Source organism: Cebidichthys violaceus, unplaced genomic scaffold, assembly GCF_023349555.1.
Source record: "Cebidichthys violaceus isolate CVI_PGR_0920_01 unplaced genomic scaffold, fCebVio1.0.p SCAF_7, whole genome shotgun sequence".
In the NCBI taxonomy this organism is placed as follows: domain Eukaryota; kingdom Metazoa; phylum Chordata; class Actinopteri; order Perciformes; family Stichaeidae; genus Cebidichthys; species Cebidichthys violaceus.
Genome location: NW_027176927.1, coordinates 2,840,467 through 2,857,651, shown reverse-complemented (window position 1 = coordinate 2,857,651; position 17,185 = coordinate 2,840,467). Strand labels below are relative to the sequence as shown.

Sequence of the window (17,185 nt, the reverse complement as noted above, 5' to 3'; positions counted from 1 at the left end):
TATACTGTAGCGTCAGACTATTACTGTATGATATTTAAAACATTTAACAGCAGCTATAGTAAATCCACACAAAGGTTTCAAGTGAAGTTCAACTTTGACCGACAGCATGTCCAAAATGAAGGAAGCCATTGTAGCTTTTGTTCCATCCACCTTTATTTATACTCAGCTATGGGATGTCTAAACTGCTCAACAAAAGAGAAATGATTAGCAGATACAAGACAGGAGTCGCTGGTACAGATACATTGGAATTAACTTCCTGAATTTATGGTCCTGTTGGCAACCGAGCTAACAAACTTAAATAATTAGCAAGCATTTTAGCTCGGAAAGCTTTTTTCCCACTTCATAAATATATAGTGTACAATCTCAAGAACAAAATAACAACAATGGCACTCAGAAAAAAAATGGATAGAAGCTTGGGGAGATATAGTGACTGACTAGGACTAGCATCCTGGCTAGCAATGTCAGTGGTCAACTTGCCAGCTACTGTAGTTCATTAACCAGCCCTAAGACTAGTCCCTGAATCACCAAGCTCCAAATATCTTGCAAAGGATAAGAAGAGGAATTCCGTTGTGCCAACACTGGTGCAACCAGGTTTTTATAGGTCGTACATTCTACAGTATGTGCTCATACATTTCCATACATTCATGCTAGTGTGTCTCTATGTGCCTACACGCACATGTGATTTATTATTTATGCATGCCGAGGGAGTGGAAAGTCGCAGCAGGATGGAGATCAGACTTATGATCACAAAACAAGCCCTGTGCACAGGAGCTCCCTGCTCTGGGATCCCATCTGTCCCATAAAGAAGCTACTGCAGGCAGATATGCCTCCAGTGAGTTGTTTTTTTATATATATGGGGGCACCAGGGGCCAAAGAGACATGTGTTTTCGTGCACTGGAAAGAGGGTGTGGAGAGTCCCTGAAAGTGAAGACCTAGACAGGACCCATCTACAGGTTCGCCATGGAAGTTTTAATGAGCAGTTTGTGAATGCCAAAGTGTTTGTACTTTGACAAGCTTGTTGATAACCTACATTAAAAAGTGCCAAAGATTGCTTTCTCCCCTCTCTTCTTTGTCTGCCTATTTTTCTGTTCTTTCATAATCACCATTGCCACTTGACGTAAGCTAAACTTCTTAGCAACATGTGTTTACAGTTTGATATCTCAGCATGTTTTGATGAAAGAACAATGGTAATTATCTCAGGGCGCCCTCCTAGGATATTCATTTCAGTGTACAGATGAGTCATCTATGGGTGGTGTTTTTTCCTCTCTCTCTCTCTCTCTCTCTCTCTCTCTCTCTCTCTCTCCCTCTTAGTTTGAGCAAGGAAGACGATGCTTTAATATTATTCTTCCATGTCAGATTATTAGTTTTCTTCAGAAAAAAAAATCACTGTTTTCCCCCAAATGGATTGTGTTGTGTTTGCAGTTTAGCTTCTTTTCCTGAGCTTAAGAGTTTCTTTTCTTGGTTTTCTGTGCTTTGTAATCTGTAACAGCTAAACACGGCGCCACATCAAAGGTCCCCATACACCATTCATTCACACGACATCCCTACAGTGCAGATCGCCAACAAAGCCATTGTGTGGCAACCTTTGGAAAATGAGTGGGTGAGGTGACTCTCTCATGAAACGCACTGCAAATATTAATCTAGGTTAAATATGCTAGTTAGCTTTTGTTCCTCGGAAATCTGTTTTGAGCGTATCGGGCCCTCGCTTCACACCGGCTGTGAGCTTTGTGAACGAGTGCTATCTTGTTTAAATCCCCCCCCCCCCCCCCCCATCCCCCCCTCCGTCTACACATACACACACATGCACCTTGACTGCTTGTTTCATCCTTTCCCACCTGCAGACAGACTCTCCCCGGTCATCAGCCCCATATCCCTCCCTGTTTCCACCTCCGCAACAGCTTATCATGATATACCGTGTATTTGCATTGAACTCCACTCTGGCATGTTCAGGTTTGTCTGACATGATCCAGGAAAGGTCTGCCTTGGGAGCCACATGTGCCCTGTAATTAGACTGCTCTCATTTCTCTTTAAGCCTAATTTTCACCTCCTCTCACCTTTCTCTCGCCTTTTCTTCTTTCTTCCTCAGTCTCTGTTCGTTCCACTACCCCTAACTTATCCACCGTCATCGGACCAGACCAGTGCCGGGGTATAAATCAGCCCCAGGGACAGGTGGACATCTGCCAGCCATGAGGAGATCCAGGCAGGAATGTGATCATCGATGCAGCTCAGAGAAATATTTAAATCCTGGCACTTTTTTAAGTGAAGGGAAAGGGGAAAGCAGAAATTTGAGAAAGAGGCAGTGGGAGGATGTTTGATTTGGAGTGATGAAAAGCCCAGTGGGTCCAGTATTCAATGTGATTTCAACTAAAGTGAGTCTATCACAAGATTCTGTGGCCACTCAAAGGCAGGCTGCTGAAGTTAGCAAGCGGGTTTATGAGTGAAATATGTGGGATAGAGACCAGGATGTTCTTTCAAGCCAGCAGGGTGTAGCACAAAAACAGCTCTGCTCTAACGTTGACCAGTTGGAAGAATAAAATGAACGCTTGATTTCACTGCTCTCAGCTTTTCTTCCTTATTTTCCCATGAAGAGTTGGGGCAACACTAATCAAAAGTGTCACTTTGCCCCCCCCCGAGCACATGGCTTTAATAAAATTTGGTCAAGACAGAGCTTGGTGGCCACCAAGATTTACAGCTTAGCCCATATGGATATAGTGCAAGGCTCTTAAAGTTGAAGAAATGTTGGTTGTAAAGCTGTTTGCAAAATATGACACGCATGAGTTCACAGTGTGTGCTGCGAATTCAAATGTTGACAACATCCTGAAACTAGCAAAAGATCATTATTGTCAGTGTTGCCTCAGTTGTGTGGTCGATCATTGATGAAATCTGCCAAAAAGACTTTTTTCAGCTTGCAGCTGTTAGCAATTAGTATGTCAACTCCTTCAGCATGGGAGTTGACATATTATTGAGATTACATGTTTGCCATGTTTTGTGTGAGGACGCTTCAACACAATCATATAGCCATCACTTTACAGCTGCACACTGCAGTAACATTTCTGAATTGAAATTAAAAATGTAAAACTTTTCTTCACTGTATTGTAAGCATCATGGCAGCATGGGACCACTCTTCAGACATTCTGGGGAAGCTCTTATGATCCTTTCTGTCAGCACATTGTATTTTGTGTTGCACAAACACATGAGACTTGAAGATGAACATCTAGAGAGTATAGTCTCATAAATAATAACACAAGGAGGATAAGTGTTTATTTTTATTTTTCATCCACATCCAACAGAACCAGAATGAATGCATTTCTTCATATTTCTTCCTCCATGATAAACTGTCCATTATAAAGGAAATACGCTTATACGCTTTCTTGTCAAGAGTTATATGAGAAGAATACCTCTCATTTCCCACCAGTGAATATAGGGCTGCAGCCAGTTAGCCTAGCTTAGCATAAAGACTGGAAACAGTCAAAGCTAACCTGCTGCTGGCACTTCATATTTAGCTTACAGAAGCGAGTGGTAATGATCTTCTTTTCGGCTAACTTTTACCAAGAAAGAGAAGAGAATTTCCAAAAATGACAAACTGTACCTTTATAGACCTACAAAGCAACTCACTTGCTGTAAAAGTATGCTTTTACAGCAGCTACACATCAGCTATACATGTTGTTGTTGTTTTCCTGTCACACTGAACTGTGCATGGAAAACCTGAGCTATTTTGCTTGGAGTTGCTCTTTGCTGGTTTCCTTAACAACAGAGGAAAAGAACCCCCCCCTACACACACACACACACACACACACACACTGCTCTCCTCCCTCCCCTCTTTCCCGAGCTTGCCCTTTTTAGGCTGTTCCTTTTTTTCCATTTGAAAAGGGGGGATAGTATGACAGCTTTTCCTGCTTCTTGTGGATTGGAGCCGGGAGAGAGAAAACTCTGTTGCTCACCCCGTCTCCAACTTTGAGAGGAAGTTACCACCTCTTCCCCAGACTCTGTACACACACGCTCAGGCAGACACACACACACACACACACACACACACGCTCTTCAGGACTTGACCACAGCAACAACAGGGAATCAACTGAAATAGTCAGGACTGCTTGTAATGCTGTGATTCTTTCTAAATTTGGAGGGAAAGAAGGCTTTGCCCGACGCTTTCTGTGTGGACTGAACCGTTTCAGAGAGACGTTTCTTGGCATCACAGACCGGTGAGTTTGACAGTTTTCAGTGTGTGTATAGTACCATAGAAACCCCAGTGAACCACAGCTTTTCTGTCACTTGAGGAACTTTCTCTGTAGTTAAGTGTCTGCAGTTTCAATCACAGCAGCTCTAGTAAGTTTTTACTTTACATGAATTTCTTGTGTCATTGTTTGTATTTTCATTATAAAGTGTGATTAAATATGATAGAGAAGTAAATGAGTTTTGGTAAAAGCAGAGTAAACTCCTTGATAAAGCCCTCTTACGCATGCTGTTGACATTTGTTTACAGTAATAACCATATCTTATTACGGTGTACCACTCTGTTTTGTCAATATCGATTCAAGACTAAGCTAAATATCCACATCCAAGCAGTGTCAGTGCATCAGTGCAGTCCTGCTAAATGTGTGTGTTCTCTGCATGTATTCGATGTAGCGCTTCCAAAGAGGAGCTGATGCTGCATTTATAGATGAGACAGGACAGCAAAGCCCGGGAATGGCTTTCCTGTGCAGCTGCTATTGGCTTGCCTTGTGGTGATTAATTAATTGTCACTCTGCTACAATCAAATCAAACATCCTGTCGCTTTTTTTGTATTTTTTCGTGAGACCAGAAGGAACAGGCTTCATCTAATCAAAAACAACTGAGGTGGGAGACGTCACAGGGTCTCAAAATGAGGCATGAAAAGTGTGCACATGGTGCATGTGGCTCTGTTTCTTTTTCAGCTGTTCCCTTTTTTTTGACGTGAACTCATAGAAACATTCATGAAGGACAGCAGTTGACCATATGCTTCAGCTCCCATAGTTCTCTCTCTCTCTCTCTCTCTCTCTCTCTCTCTCTCTCTCTCTCTCTCTCTCTCTCAACTGGACGTTTGTGGTTAGCACCTCTTATCAGGGAGAAGGCAAGCTGAGGGAAGAGGGAGGTAATGGTTGGAGGCTGGTTAGGGCTGGGCTGCTCTCAGGGGTCTCTTTTAATTCACACAATCTGAGTGGGCCGGCAGCACTTTAGCTGTGCCTCCTCCAGTCGATCAGATAACCTTCCATAGGATGAGTGTGAATGCTTGGTTAAGTAACCCCTTCAAGGCCGACTGGGAAGAGTTGACTTCTGCGTGACCTCCCTGAGCTATTCATGCCAGCACACTGTCCTTTTCCCAAAACCCCACTGACTCAGTAATCAGTCGGCCTGTCTTATCAGTCCCGAGGATGGTTGTTAACTTATTCTATTTACCAAGAGGTCAGAGGTTAGACTCTGATTTGAACTGCGTGTCTAAACTCCAAGGGTACCAATCTGTTTGCAGGGGAGATACCGAAAGTTTAAATCTAAACAAAGCTGAGATAATTCAAGAGAAAAGAACCCCACATAGCAGTTTCACAGTGACAAGAAGCAAACACAACCTCTTCCAGGAAAAGGGGGGAAAATATGCTGTTATTTGTTTTTAATGTTTATTACAATTATGAAAATAAATATCTCCTGAATGGCCAGAAACCAGTGCATGTGATGAAGCCATATTGTAGCAAGCCTGGAGCAACTCCATAGACAATGAATTTAGCTGATTTAGCAAAAAACTAAATAGTCCCAGCAGGTGTTCTCCAAGTCAGAGTATAGAGCAGCTTCTTTTAATTTTCCGTTTCTCATTTAGTGAAATGCTTCAGAACTATTAGCCAATATTATAAAATAAATGATCTTAGTCTTACGTAATGAGGGAATTTGCAATTAAAATGTAAGTTCAGCGATTTAGGTCTTAATGTTTATATTTACCGTATAATGTGTCTCTTATGTCCCAGTATTACCTGGACACGCAGACAATTCTGCTTCAAGAGTTCACTGTCGGTTGGTCAGGTTCTGTATTGTAGTATTGCGCACAAAGCTAAACAGAGGCAATGGAATAGCTTTAATATACATGAATTAGAATGAGTTATAATTTCATGTTTACTCCTTTTTCTCAAAGCTCTTTAAGGCTAGCTAAACACAGTATTACATTAAGTTCAGCCTGACCAATTGTAAGACTGTAGCCCACCACTGGCTCCCTTACACATCCCAGCAATCTGTGCTTTGGCAGAAAATATTTCTATTTTTACCCAAATCACACCTGTCTTAACTGACCTATGACTCTGAATGGCCTCTACTGGTGACCAAGGATAGTCATATCTTCACTGTAGAGATGAACGAATGATATGTGAAAATACTGTGATAATAGATTTCATGGCGCATATTTAGGCAATGACATGCAGCCATTCAGCCAGATCAGCTTATCATCAGCTGATCTCTTTGAAGCAGTCTTTCCCATAACAGAGGGGTCCATTCAAACACTTGGCTCTCAATTGTTACTCCTGCTATCTCTTATCTTTCAGTCAATGCCTGCAATTCACTGCAAACTGAAAAGACATCCTAATGGTTATAATTTAAAGGGATTTATTAACTACTAGTTTAACCTTAGAACCATTTCTATAATCCTGTTGTGTCTTAAAACACAACGGCCTCCACTGTATAAAAGAAGTGAACGTAGTCACCATGACGTCACCCATTGGTTTGGGGACTGCTGTTTTGAAGCCTGGAATTTGACATTTTAGCCATCGCCCTCTTGGGTTTTGGCACATTTTTACAACCAGAAGTGACATGAGAAGGTAAAGCTAAGACAACTGAATGCTGAATAAGAGATTTCTAGGCGACCAAAATGTTACACTTTCATGAACTGAAATACAATGTGAAGTTCTAATACGTCTAAAACTCCCAAACCAGAAAGCATACCCTGCTTTATCATCTACTTCACCCTAAATGGGATGATCATTTACTAAATGAACATCAGGCTGCATTGAAGAAGACTTGAAACCAGCAATTAAAGCCATAAACTCTGAGGTAATAAATCAAGTGAGAAGTAGAGTCATTTTTTCATAGACTATGTAATCAGACTTCTGCAACTAAAGAGTTGCTCCCTGCTGGCTATTAGAAAGATAGCAAGTTTAAGGAACTTCAGCATTGGCTTCACTTTTCATAGCTGGAGGTTACTGCCTTCTATCATGCAGCAATTGGGTAAGATTAATATATTTTTTAAACCATCATAACCATGCAGCCTCATGGTCATCAGATGGGTTTATAAACAAAAGGTTTGCTTTGTGCACTTTAACCGGGATATAATCCTGTTCATGAAATCGTTGATCAAATGTGAATGGTGACGTTATGAATAGTTCAATATGAAGATATAATTGTCAAGAACTTATGTTCCGCTTACCACAGCTGCTCTAATCTCACTGGCATTGAGTAACCAGGAGCATATTTTAGAGTAATAGAGAAAAGGTGGTTTGATGAATAACTTGTCTCACAAACTGTGTTGAGCAAAGCTCCCATCAACCACTGATGTCTTACAGGGCTCAGGTCGTATTGCTTTCCAGTAGGAGCTTCACTGGTCCAGACACTCGTCTGTTTAAACTCGGGCAGATGTTTGACATGCTAATTCCAGTGGGCTTGCCTGAGCTTACGCTCCTACTTCGGATACAAACCACACACACATATGAAGGGAGGAACACTGAAACTGAAACACACACAAAAATGCATTTGAGCATGCTCAGAAGTGGTGTCCTTTTGTTTTGTTGTAACTATATGTGAATATTTGGTCAAACAGGATGCCACATACAATAACTCCATATATTTGGTTCATGTGTAAAATTGGCAAAATGGTGTCAGAGTCTGGATGCAGTATCAAGTAGACAATCGGACAAAAACCCTGATTCAATGTCCTAGAAGATAAGAAGCAATGACAAAATAGCTCTAAGATCTTTTTTTCTAGACCATACAATCTCCCCCAGCCCCACAAGCTAATAACTGTCACATGACATTCCTTAGCCCCAAAAACCAAATGACAAAGCGTTAATTCTATCTCTATATCATCTTCCCATGTGATAAGGAACTTACTGAAAAGACCCAACAGAAATGTTTTCTGTTGGTTCTGATCTGAAAGTCGTATTTACTCGTCTCTATTTATAAAAAAAATATGATGCCACTGTAATTCTAAAGAAACCATGACAGATGGCAATACTACTGATGTCTACTACTGGTCGCTATTATAGGTCCATTAGAAGTCATACAGGCCTTTTAACGTACACCATCCTTCACTTTTACTACACAAATTCAGTTCCTGTCACAACAACATTTCTGAACCTCTTAAATCTTGTGGAGCCGCATCATGTTCATGAGCTCTATAGAGTAAATCCTACGGACCCAATCATACAAAAGGCATACACGTGTTTTCTGTCAGGGAGTAATCCATATAGGTCCATGTAATTGATACAGTATGTGGTGTTGGCCTGCTGCTGGATGGTGGCCCAGATCGATGAAAAGGGTGAGATCATGGCTCTATTTTTGGAGCTCTGAGTTTAGGACGATCTAAAGCCCACTGCTTTGGAGAATCATGGAGGAATGTTCATATGAATCAATTTCAACGTACGGGAATGTACACAGACAATCAGTAGCTACCAACTCACGGAAACACACAAATAAACCATGTCAGCAAACACACACACAGCTGTGGTTTAAATGTGGCTTCTGACTGCCATGAGCGCTGCTTGATTTGCTTGATTGGTACCGTGATAACGACTGTATGAAGATGGAACATAGGATATCTTTGATTTACATAGTAAAGCATTCGGACTCTGCCTCTCATCAGGAACACATCTGGGTGCTATTAACCACTTGCCCTAACCCACAGCTCAGTCCCATATCTCCCATTACCTGCCATAGTCTACAAAATATGCTCTTCACAGGACAAGCAGTGCACTGTGGTTCCCATTTTTATGACCTAAAGATACACAGGGATTCATAGGGGGCAAGGGTTGCAGTTACTCTGAGCCAGGCTGGCGTCACATTGGCATACTGAATCATGTTGAATTTACAACCTATACCCTTGCTGAAAAGTGCAGTGTGTAAAGTCAAATAATAACTTGCCGACAATGCCTGACTGGTTTGATTCTGTTTTTACTCCTGGAAAGGTTTTGAAGCTGAAGCTGTTGTTCATTGAGTCCATGTCAAATAAAGTGCATGCCCAAAGCCAAATCCATCAACACATGACTAAACAAAGCTTCCTTTCAGCACTATATCAAAAACTAAACCATATTCAAGAAGTTTGGATGAGATCGAATCGTCTAATGGAACAAAAATGTCAAAGTTTGAATGCTGCACAAACAACACAGGTTTACATCTTAATTTATTTCCAGTTACGACCCACTCAAGAGGAAACCTAATAAAAGTTGGGCAAGTTCTAACTTTGCATTCAGTGGAGCTGTTAGTCTTTGCAGCTGGCAGCACACTGGAGTTCAGACGAGGGCCAAATATGATTTAAAATGTGTTTGATTGATTGCTTTTACCTACGGTTAGATGAGTGGGTGTTTTTAACATCAGGATAATTGAGTGTCACAGTCTCCTGAACTAAAGACTAATACATGCTCACCGAAGTGCTTTCAACAGTAACACACAGTCTTCATCAGCAGATGTAGATTCAGATCTCGGTTGAGGCTGACAGTTCATTGTTAATCTCCTGTCTACATGAGTGAGACACTGACCACTGTTCCTAATGTTTAGGGTTGGTGCAGGGGTCAAATATCAAACATGTACCTGGATGTATGTGCGGATTAAAATAAGTTACAAACAAATAAGCAAACTGCTGTCGAAGTTGTGTGATATTGTCGACAGCTCCACAAAAAGCGAGTGAGTGGACTTTGGTTTGAGATATTTCTGCTGTTTATAAGTCAAGAATAAACTGTCCCTGACTTCCTCAGGCTTTTGAACAGGCAGAGTTTGCATCACCCAATTTTTGTATCCTTTGGTTGAAGAGAGGGGGAGAAGTGCGACTGAAATCTGCATTGAGATATGGACAATATTTGGCAGAAATCTGTTCTGAGTTTTCTTCTTCTGCTTTTCATCTCGCGTTGGAGTGTAGCCACTCCGACTTGGCTCGCTTTACAGAATAAAACAAGCTGTAAAGGTATTTGCAAATACTCTCTAACCAAGGTCCGCTCGAGGTCAGCCTCACCTGGTGCTCCACAGCTCTGTCCTGATGGCAACCACATGCCTGTCCTGTTTCCAAATACAACAGTTTTCCTCTCATTCAGATACTCTGGCAGGCTTTGACAAGAAGGAAGCAGCACTGACGGTTTGCGCAGCTTGAAACCCAAGATCTTTATGTCAAGAGGAACTTGGAAGAAATGCGCCCTTACTTTCTACAGATATGCCCATTGCAACCTTCTTGGACGTGGAGAGAACTCACTGTGGCTTTCACAATGAATTACTTTCATCCTGATGACTTTCATGAATGCTTCCACAGACACCGTCAACAGAGGTCTCGGTCTGGACAATGTTTCTGTTTACCAAGTGGAAAGTAATCGCCTGCACCTCTGCTGTTCAGGGGAGAGCTTGAAGTTCCATTTTCTTTTAGTACTTGGAGTCAGTTTTCTGGCTTGATGACAGGTGTGTGATAAATGGCTCATAGAGACATCCAGCAGATACTTTTGTTATACAGTTTCAGACTCTTTAGCAGTTTGAAGGTTGCTGTTAAACTTTCATCAGCTGAGTTCTTCATCAGTGAGAGAATAACTGCCAAGACCGAGCTTTGATTCAGTCTATTTATTTTAGGGGAAAATGCAGAATGTGCTCTGCAAGCTGAAAATAGTGAATACATTATTTGGATTGGCTTGTTTGATGCTGTACATCATTAAGTAGCAGCCACAGAATCAAAGCAGCAATGTTTTAATGAACATAATCAAGAGCAAAGACACTATGCAAGATGCCATAAATACGAATGGCTGCTTCTGCGATCTCCCTCAGAGTCTGTGTGTGGACTTAAGTTTAAAAATGAAATTTGATTACATTCAAATTTTCGTTCTGTTAAGCTTTGTCACAGGCGAACCACAGAAAGACCATCCGTTGTGCCAGGAATTGTTGCAGCTGCACTGAAATTCAAGGTATTGAAAGTATTTATTTCCCTATGCAGTTTGGCGTGTGTCATTACAATGAAGAAATAACATAGACTCGCTCCCTTGTGTAATCTGACCTTTTCATCTTCTGTGTATAAATCAAATGTGGCTTGACTCCCTGCATGAATTCCAGTGAAGGGTTATGACTTTGATTTCTTCACTGTGGAACGGGAGTATTGTGGGATGGTTTATAAAACAAGTAAACTGGTGAAGTGTCTGGGGAAAAGTGCTTCTATTCTGTGACAGACTTTTGCTTTGGAGGTCTGCCCCGGTTAGGAAGCAGCTGATGAATCAACACAGTTGACATCCGTGTGCAGAAGACAGCTTAGTCATTCTGTCTTTACATACATATTTTAGACAATGGCAATGATCCTGATGGAGGGCTTTGACCTGGATGTTGTCCCTGCGGAAAGGGACAACCCCTGTGGGAAGGAAGCGCCATTGTGGTTATCTCAAAGTGGATGACAACGAAAATATCATAATATATGACAGTTTGGAGCTTTTCTTCAGCTCCTCAAACCAAACCAAAACAAACAATGCTCAGTCAGAAATAGTGATTGACCTCTTCTCAGGTCACCACAGCACACCACAATGTTTACTACTGCCGGCAGTCTGACCACATTTTCTCATCTGACCTTACAAACATTAGCTGAGCAAACCAATCATTCGTTACTGGGATTATATTTTGTTTTGGTTTAATATGAGATGAAGTGATGTAGACATATGTTTCCCACACAATTTAAGGCATGTCAGGATGGGTTAAGAGATTATTTAATCGTCAGCAGCGTGCAAATGACTCAGGAAAGGGATGCCTGAGTGTTTGACCTCAGGATATGAGGCCAGGAAAGACAAACGATAAGCTAGCAGGGACAAAAAATAGGACTAAACATTAACGTCACAGAAGTTCAGACGTGGCACAAAGACACGCGCCGCCTCTTGTTTAGCCAGATGACTGGAACATATTTTTTTAGGTTTTGTTTCATACATTCGTCTCTACATCTGATTATTATTTGTAACTTAATAATGAAAGGCAGAGGAAAGCTTGTATTAAACGGCATAAATGACGAGTTCCAACAGAATTGTATTGAAACTATTTTTGAAAAAAGATGTTGTCTGCAGGTTTGTCACACAAAAATGCAATATGGTGTCTTGATTCATGCAATATTCTCACTTTTATGGCAAAGCAGTTGGTGCGAATGTTCCCACTAGTCGGCACTCCCCAAAAATAAATTGAGAAGCTTTATTTGTTTGTTGTTTGATTTTTGCCAAAGTGATGAAATCACTAAATATCATTTGGGTTTGTTCTTATGTCTTATGTCGTCATGGTTAGTGTCAGTATTTGATCACATCGGGATAATTTAAGGAGTGTTGCTTTCATTCATAATATTTACCAGGCATTTTATAATGCAACTTAAGTTTGAGTAAAACATGATGGGACAAAATTATACATTAAATTGCAAATGCATGTTGTAATTGAGGTCTCGTTTTCAAGGCTGTAGCGTAGGGCAACATCTGCAACAGGAAAGCAAATTGGGTCACTTGGAGAAAATGTCTGAAAGTTGAGTCATGGGATGGTACATAGCTGGGGAGGAGGTCTGTTAATAATTTCCTTATTGAGGTAAAATAAAAACACAACAAAACAACAGGGTGGGATAATTGGTGTTTAGATTGGCTTTAAACAGTTCCCCAGTTGTCATTAACCACCAGAAACAGATGCCTGAGTGTTGATGAGGCTCAGGTTTGCTGCATTCCAGTGTGAGAAGAGGCCAGTTACTGTAGGTGTCCAGTCATTACCTTTGACCTTGGCTTCAAGGAACTGCTGCAGTCATTCGAGCTGTTCACTTTATTACCCTCGAGACGAAAACAAAATATCTCACTGAAAGCCTATGCTCTCCAGCTCTGCTTGGATAATCATGAATAGATTTCATTAGTAGGGAAGGATTAGGCTCTGTGGGAGTGAGGAGATGAACTTGTTCATAATCGCAAAGAAAGGAAGGAAGCTCGACAGGAAGACAGCGCGTGGGTCCATCCCTACGATGCACTGCAGAAACAAAAGGCCCATCGTCTCGCTCCTGTGGGGACAGAGGGCGTGGCCTGGGAAGCATGTTACTATAGTGACCGCTCTGTCACTTAGCCCCGAGCTCTGTCTCGGTCAGGCGCTCTGCAGTGTACATAGAATCTGCCAAGAGTCAGCAGGATCAAAATCTGCCCTGGAAAGCACAGAGGCTCTGTTAAACCAACTACAGCTGGCAGAGGAGCTTTTTTTTCTAAACAGAGCTACAAGTTAGAAAACTTCACAGCACAGCATTTTTTCGCAGTTCTCGATCCCCCACCTGGCATGTAAAGCACTAACCCCCCACACATTATAGGCCTTTATTGAGTATAGGAAAGTGATTCTGGGGCTCGTGTTGTAGGATTTCTGGCAGATTGTGGTGCTTTGAGCTGCTATGGGATGTGAAGGAGGGGAACTTTAGATTTTGTCACATTAAACTAGTTGGGATGTTTCCTCTCCCCTTATTAAGCAAAAGATAGCATTGTTTAAAAGTCTTACTGAAATTTCAATTCTCCTCATTTTTTGAGAGAACATACAATGACTCTGCAGCTTTAACTGTATTTTTCCACCATTCAAAAAAGGACTAAACTGTTTTTGTGCTGTCGACTCATGTGGTGCACTAGTGTCTGTGGCATAATGCAGTCCAGTACAACAACACCATCAACTACACCCTCAATGATAAACATATAGTTGTAGTGTCAACAAAAAATGATCATCATAATCTTCCAAAATGTAGAATTTGTGGTAGATTTGTTGTATTGGATTGCATTAAACTGTATTTTTGTACCTATAAAGTGGGCCAACACATTCCTGTGTTGTTGTTTTTCACCCTGTAAACGCTCAAGACTGCACAGTTGAACCAGTGAAAACTGAAAAGCCTGCCTCTAGTCTCTAGCTGGACCGTGTATCCTGCAATAGGCCTGTCGTTGTTTGCATTGCAGACGCCTCACTGAGTTTGGATCTAATGTGGCTTGACGTCTGTCTGTGTGTGTGTGTGTGTGTGTGTGTGTGTGTGTGTGTGTGTGTTTGCTCTCATCTCAGGGTGGCCAAATGAACGGTTTAGCCTGAGGACCAAAGATCACAGGCCCTGATCCAACAGCAAGGGAGTGAAAGACAGAGAAGCGTGATTGCTTCACAGCCATAATCCAACTTCTTTTACACCATGAGCTGGATCTGAGAACGTGCTTCATAGTTTCATTTTGTGGTAAGTTTTTACTTTACCTGTGCTCCACTTTGTGTTAACCTCTGCTTTTATGTTTGCTGTGTTTTAAATTTCATTAGTGAACCACATTACATGTGGTTTACCTGTGTGGTTTTATGCTTGAATGTAACTAAAAGGTACAAATAAGCAATACGCTGCATCAATCATTGAGGTATTCACATCATGACACAAATCAGGCGCTGAGGTTATTAGTGAGTGCAATTTGGAAGTAAATGCAAACACAAACATGTGGATTGTGCAAGTTGAGGACATCCATATGTTCTCTCTGTATTGTGACATGTGGTTCGACTTAGAGAAAAGTGTGCACACGTAAGAGTGGGACGGCTTTAGAGTTCATCATCATTTCACATGAGCAGGTTTTTTTTTTTCCCACAGTCAGCCACAACACAAAGCGCATGTTAAAGAGGAATGGCGTTAACATTTCGCTGGAATGATTATTAAAGGCACTTCCTTTTAATTTTGAACTGGTTCCTCCTCTGTTGCCATCTACAGTCTTATGTGTTTCACGGTGCAACACCGTGATGTCATCAAGCAAGGGAGATGGAAAATGGCAAAAGTGGAGGAAAATAAGCCAGTGAGTCAGCAGGAAAGGGCTGCAGGAGAAGGGGAGCTGAGGAGGGTTGACCCGACAGCACAACCAGCCCTGTTTTGGTATTCAATGTGGGCAAACAAAAACCAAAAACAAATGCACATAAGTCAACAACACACTGCTCTTTTCCTCTGAGATGCACAAATTGATCTGGGAGTCCCATCAGGCAGGAAGGAGTCCTTTGTGGGCACTTGGAAGATTGACTCTTGACCTCTTTTATAGAGGGCGCTGTCATGGTTCAGAGAAATGGCAGAGGCAGAGTGCCATGTGCCAAATGCGTTATGATGATCCCAGATTAAGCCAGTACTTTAGGAGGACACAGAGGAGCTTTTGTTTGACACTTGGAAGCCTCATCCCACCCACACTCCGTGGCCTATGAAGAAGTACCGTGTGCAGTGGGTTTGACATCTAGGCGCTGCACAGAATGTGACACTGTAGGAAGGGTGCTTGGGGAATATTTCAAAAACTTTCAGCACCTGAAAAAGCATTGAAATGCTGTCAATGTGTAGTTGCATTACACACCAGTCTAATATAATAGGGTGTCATATGTGTGTTGTTTTTCAGTTGGGAAGAAATCAAAGTCAAGGTCACCATGGATGTGAAGAAAAAAGAAATGGACCTCCTGAGCAACAGCATAGCTGCATATGCACACATCAAAGGTAAGTCACAGCACAATAGACCAGTCATAGTGATCTCCAAAAGATCAAGCGGCAACATTTTACTCCATCCAACGTTGTTCATGTTGTTCTTTCCGTAGCAAACCCAGAGAGCTTCGGCCTTTACTTCGTGCTTGGAGTGTGTTTCGGCTTGGTGCTGACGCTCTGCCTCCTGGTCATCCGCATCTCCTGCAAGCCGCGGACCATCGTCGCCCCCGCCACGCCTGAGAAAAAACACTTAAAGGACATCAGCGAGGAGGACGAGGAGAGTGAGGACGATGACGATGAAGACGGGGACGATGTAGAGGCGCCCATCCCTTTGCCCAGCACAGAAATCCCTGTTGGTAATCATACCAGCCAATCAAATGGGACACTGAGTGTGAACGTGTTTACTTCAGCTGAGGAGCTGGAACGGGCACAGCGACTGGAGGAGAGGGAACGAATCATACGTGAGATCTGGAGGAATGGCCAGCCTGACATCCTGGGGTCGGGAACAGGAACTATCGGAAGAGTGCATTACTACTAAGACACACGAGGCTTCAAGGGATACACTGTGAGCCCTGTGAAGGACAGACATAGACCTTTGGGTGGGCCAGATGTCCCTGAAGCCTGGGAGACTTGTGTTTGATACAATGCAACATCATGGAAACAGGACAACAGTGATGTGACACTTTGATATGCCAACACTCAGCCCTGACAGAGCTGAACTATGTGATATTGCACTTCCCATGTAGCAATGCTATTTTCAACTGACTACATGAAATACAAACCAAGAGGTGTCTTAAAGACGGATTGATCCATATGGAAAAGATGCAGTATGAATGTGGGAGCTGACAGACACTTGAAGTAATCAGTCTGTTAAAATGTATGGCGCTTAATGACAATAATGCACACAGTTAGGTTTATGTATGTAAGAAGTGGAAAATGAAAGCATATATTTGGACAATGTATGTACTGTATGTTGCAATGAGATTTTTTTGTTTGCAGTGAGGACAAATCTCCTCTAGACTGGTTAGTTTGTGGGGAAAAGAAAACAGGAAATTACATTATTTGAACAAACACATATCGATCGGTGTGGGGGGTCAGATTACACAATATGATGTAAAGACAATTACAATTGGAGTCTTTAATTTATGAGTACATCAAATCCATGTCTGTGTTTTCAGGGATAATTCTACCAAAGGAAATGACAGAATTAAAGTATTACGCTTAAATCGTTTTCTGTTGTTTCTTTTCATAATGCTTTGGGCCTGATGGAAAATCAAGATGGGGGGAGAGAGAGAGAGAGAGAGAGAGAGAGAGAGAGAGAGAGAGAGAGAGAGAGAGAGAGAGAGAGAGAGAGAGAGAGAGAGAATCTGCTCATATGGGACAGGTCATTCTTCATAATTTGTTATTTCTGTTTAATGTATCTGGCGGAAAGTTATTAATGAAATTTCTGGGAACTCTAAAATTACGGTAAATGTTTTTACAAGGTGGACTCTGCCTGGTGGAGTTAGACATGAGGGTTGTGAAAGGA

General features: G+C 41.8%; 1 protein-coding gene across 2 annotated transcripts; it reads left to right on the top strand.

Annotated features, from left to right (window-relative positions):
- The first annotated feature begins 3,913 nt into the window (after positions 1 to 3,913).
- eva1ba (eva-1 homolog Ba (C. elegans)) lies at positions 3,914 to 16,883 on the top strand. 2 transcript variants are annotated; one of them, XM_068736030.1, is made up of 4 exons: positions 3,914 to 4,202; positions 14,244 to 14,406; positions 15,578 to 15,672; positions 15,771 to 16,883. In XM_068736030.1, exons 3-4 carry the CDS (start codon positions 15,606 to 15,608, stop codon positions 16,193 to 16,195), a joined length of 492 nt encoding a protein of 163 aa, XP_068592131.1. In that variant the 5' UTR covers positions 3,914 to 4,202; positions 14,244 to 14,406; positions 15,578 to 15,605; the 3' UTR covers positions 16,196 to 16,883. The 2 variants fall into 2 exon arrangements, with proteins under 2 accessions (XP_068592131.1, XP_068592132.1); XM_068736031.1 differs by lacking the exon at positions 3,914 to 4,202 and adding an exon at positions 11,044 to 11,137.
- The last annotated feature ends 302 nt before the right edge of the window (positions 16,884 to 17,185 follow it).

Excerpts from the sequence above, each read along its gene's own strand:
- eva1ba (XM_068736030.1), top strand. The coding sequence starts at position 15,606 with ATGGATGTGAAGAAAAAAGAAATGGACCTCCTGAGCAACAGCATAGCT. Across the intron at positions 15,673-15,770 it reads TGCATATGCACACATCAAAG|CAAACCCAGAGAGCTTCGGC; the intron begins GTAAGTCACAGC and ends TTCTTTCCGTAG.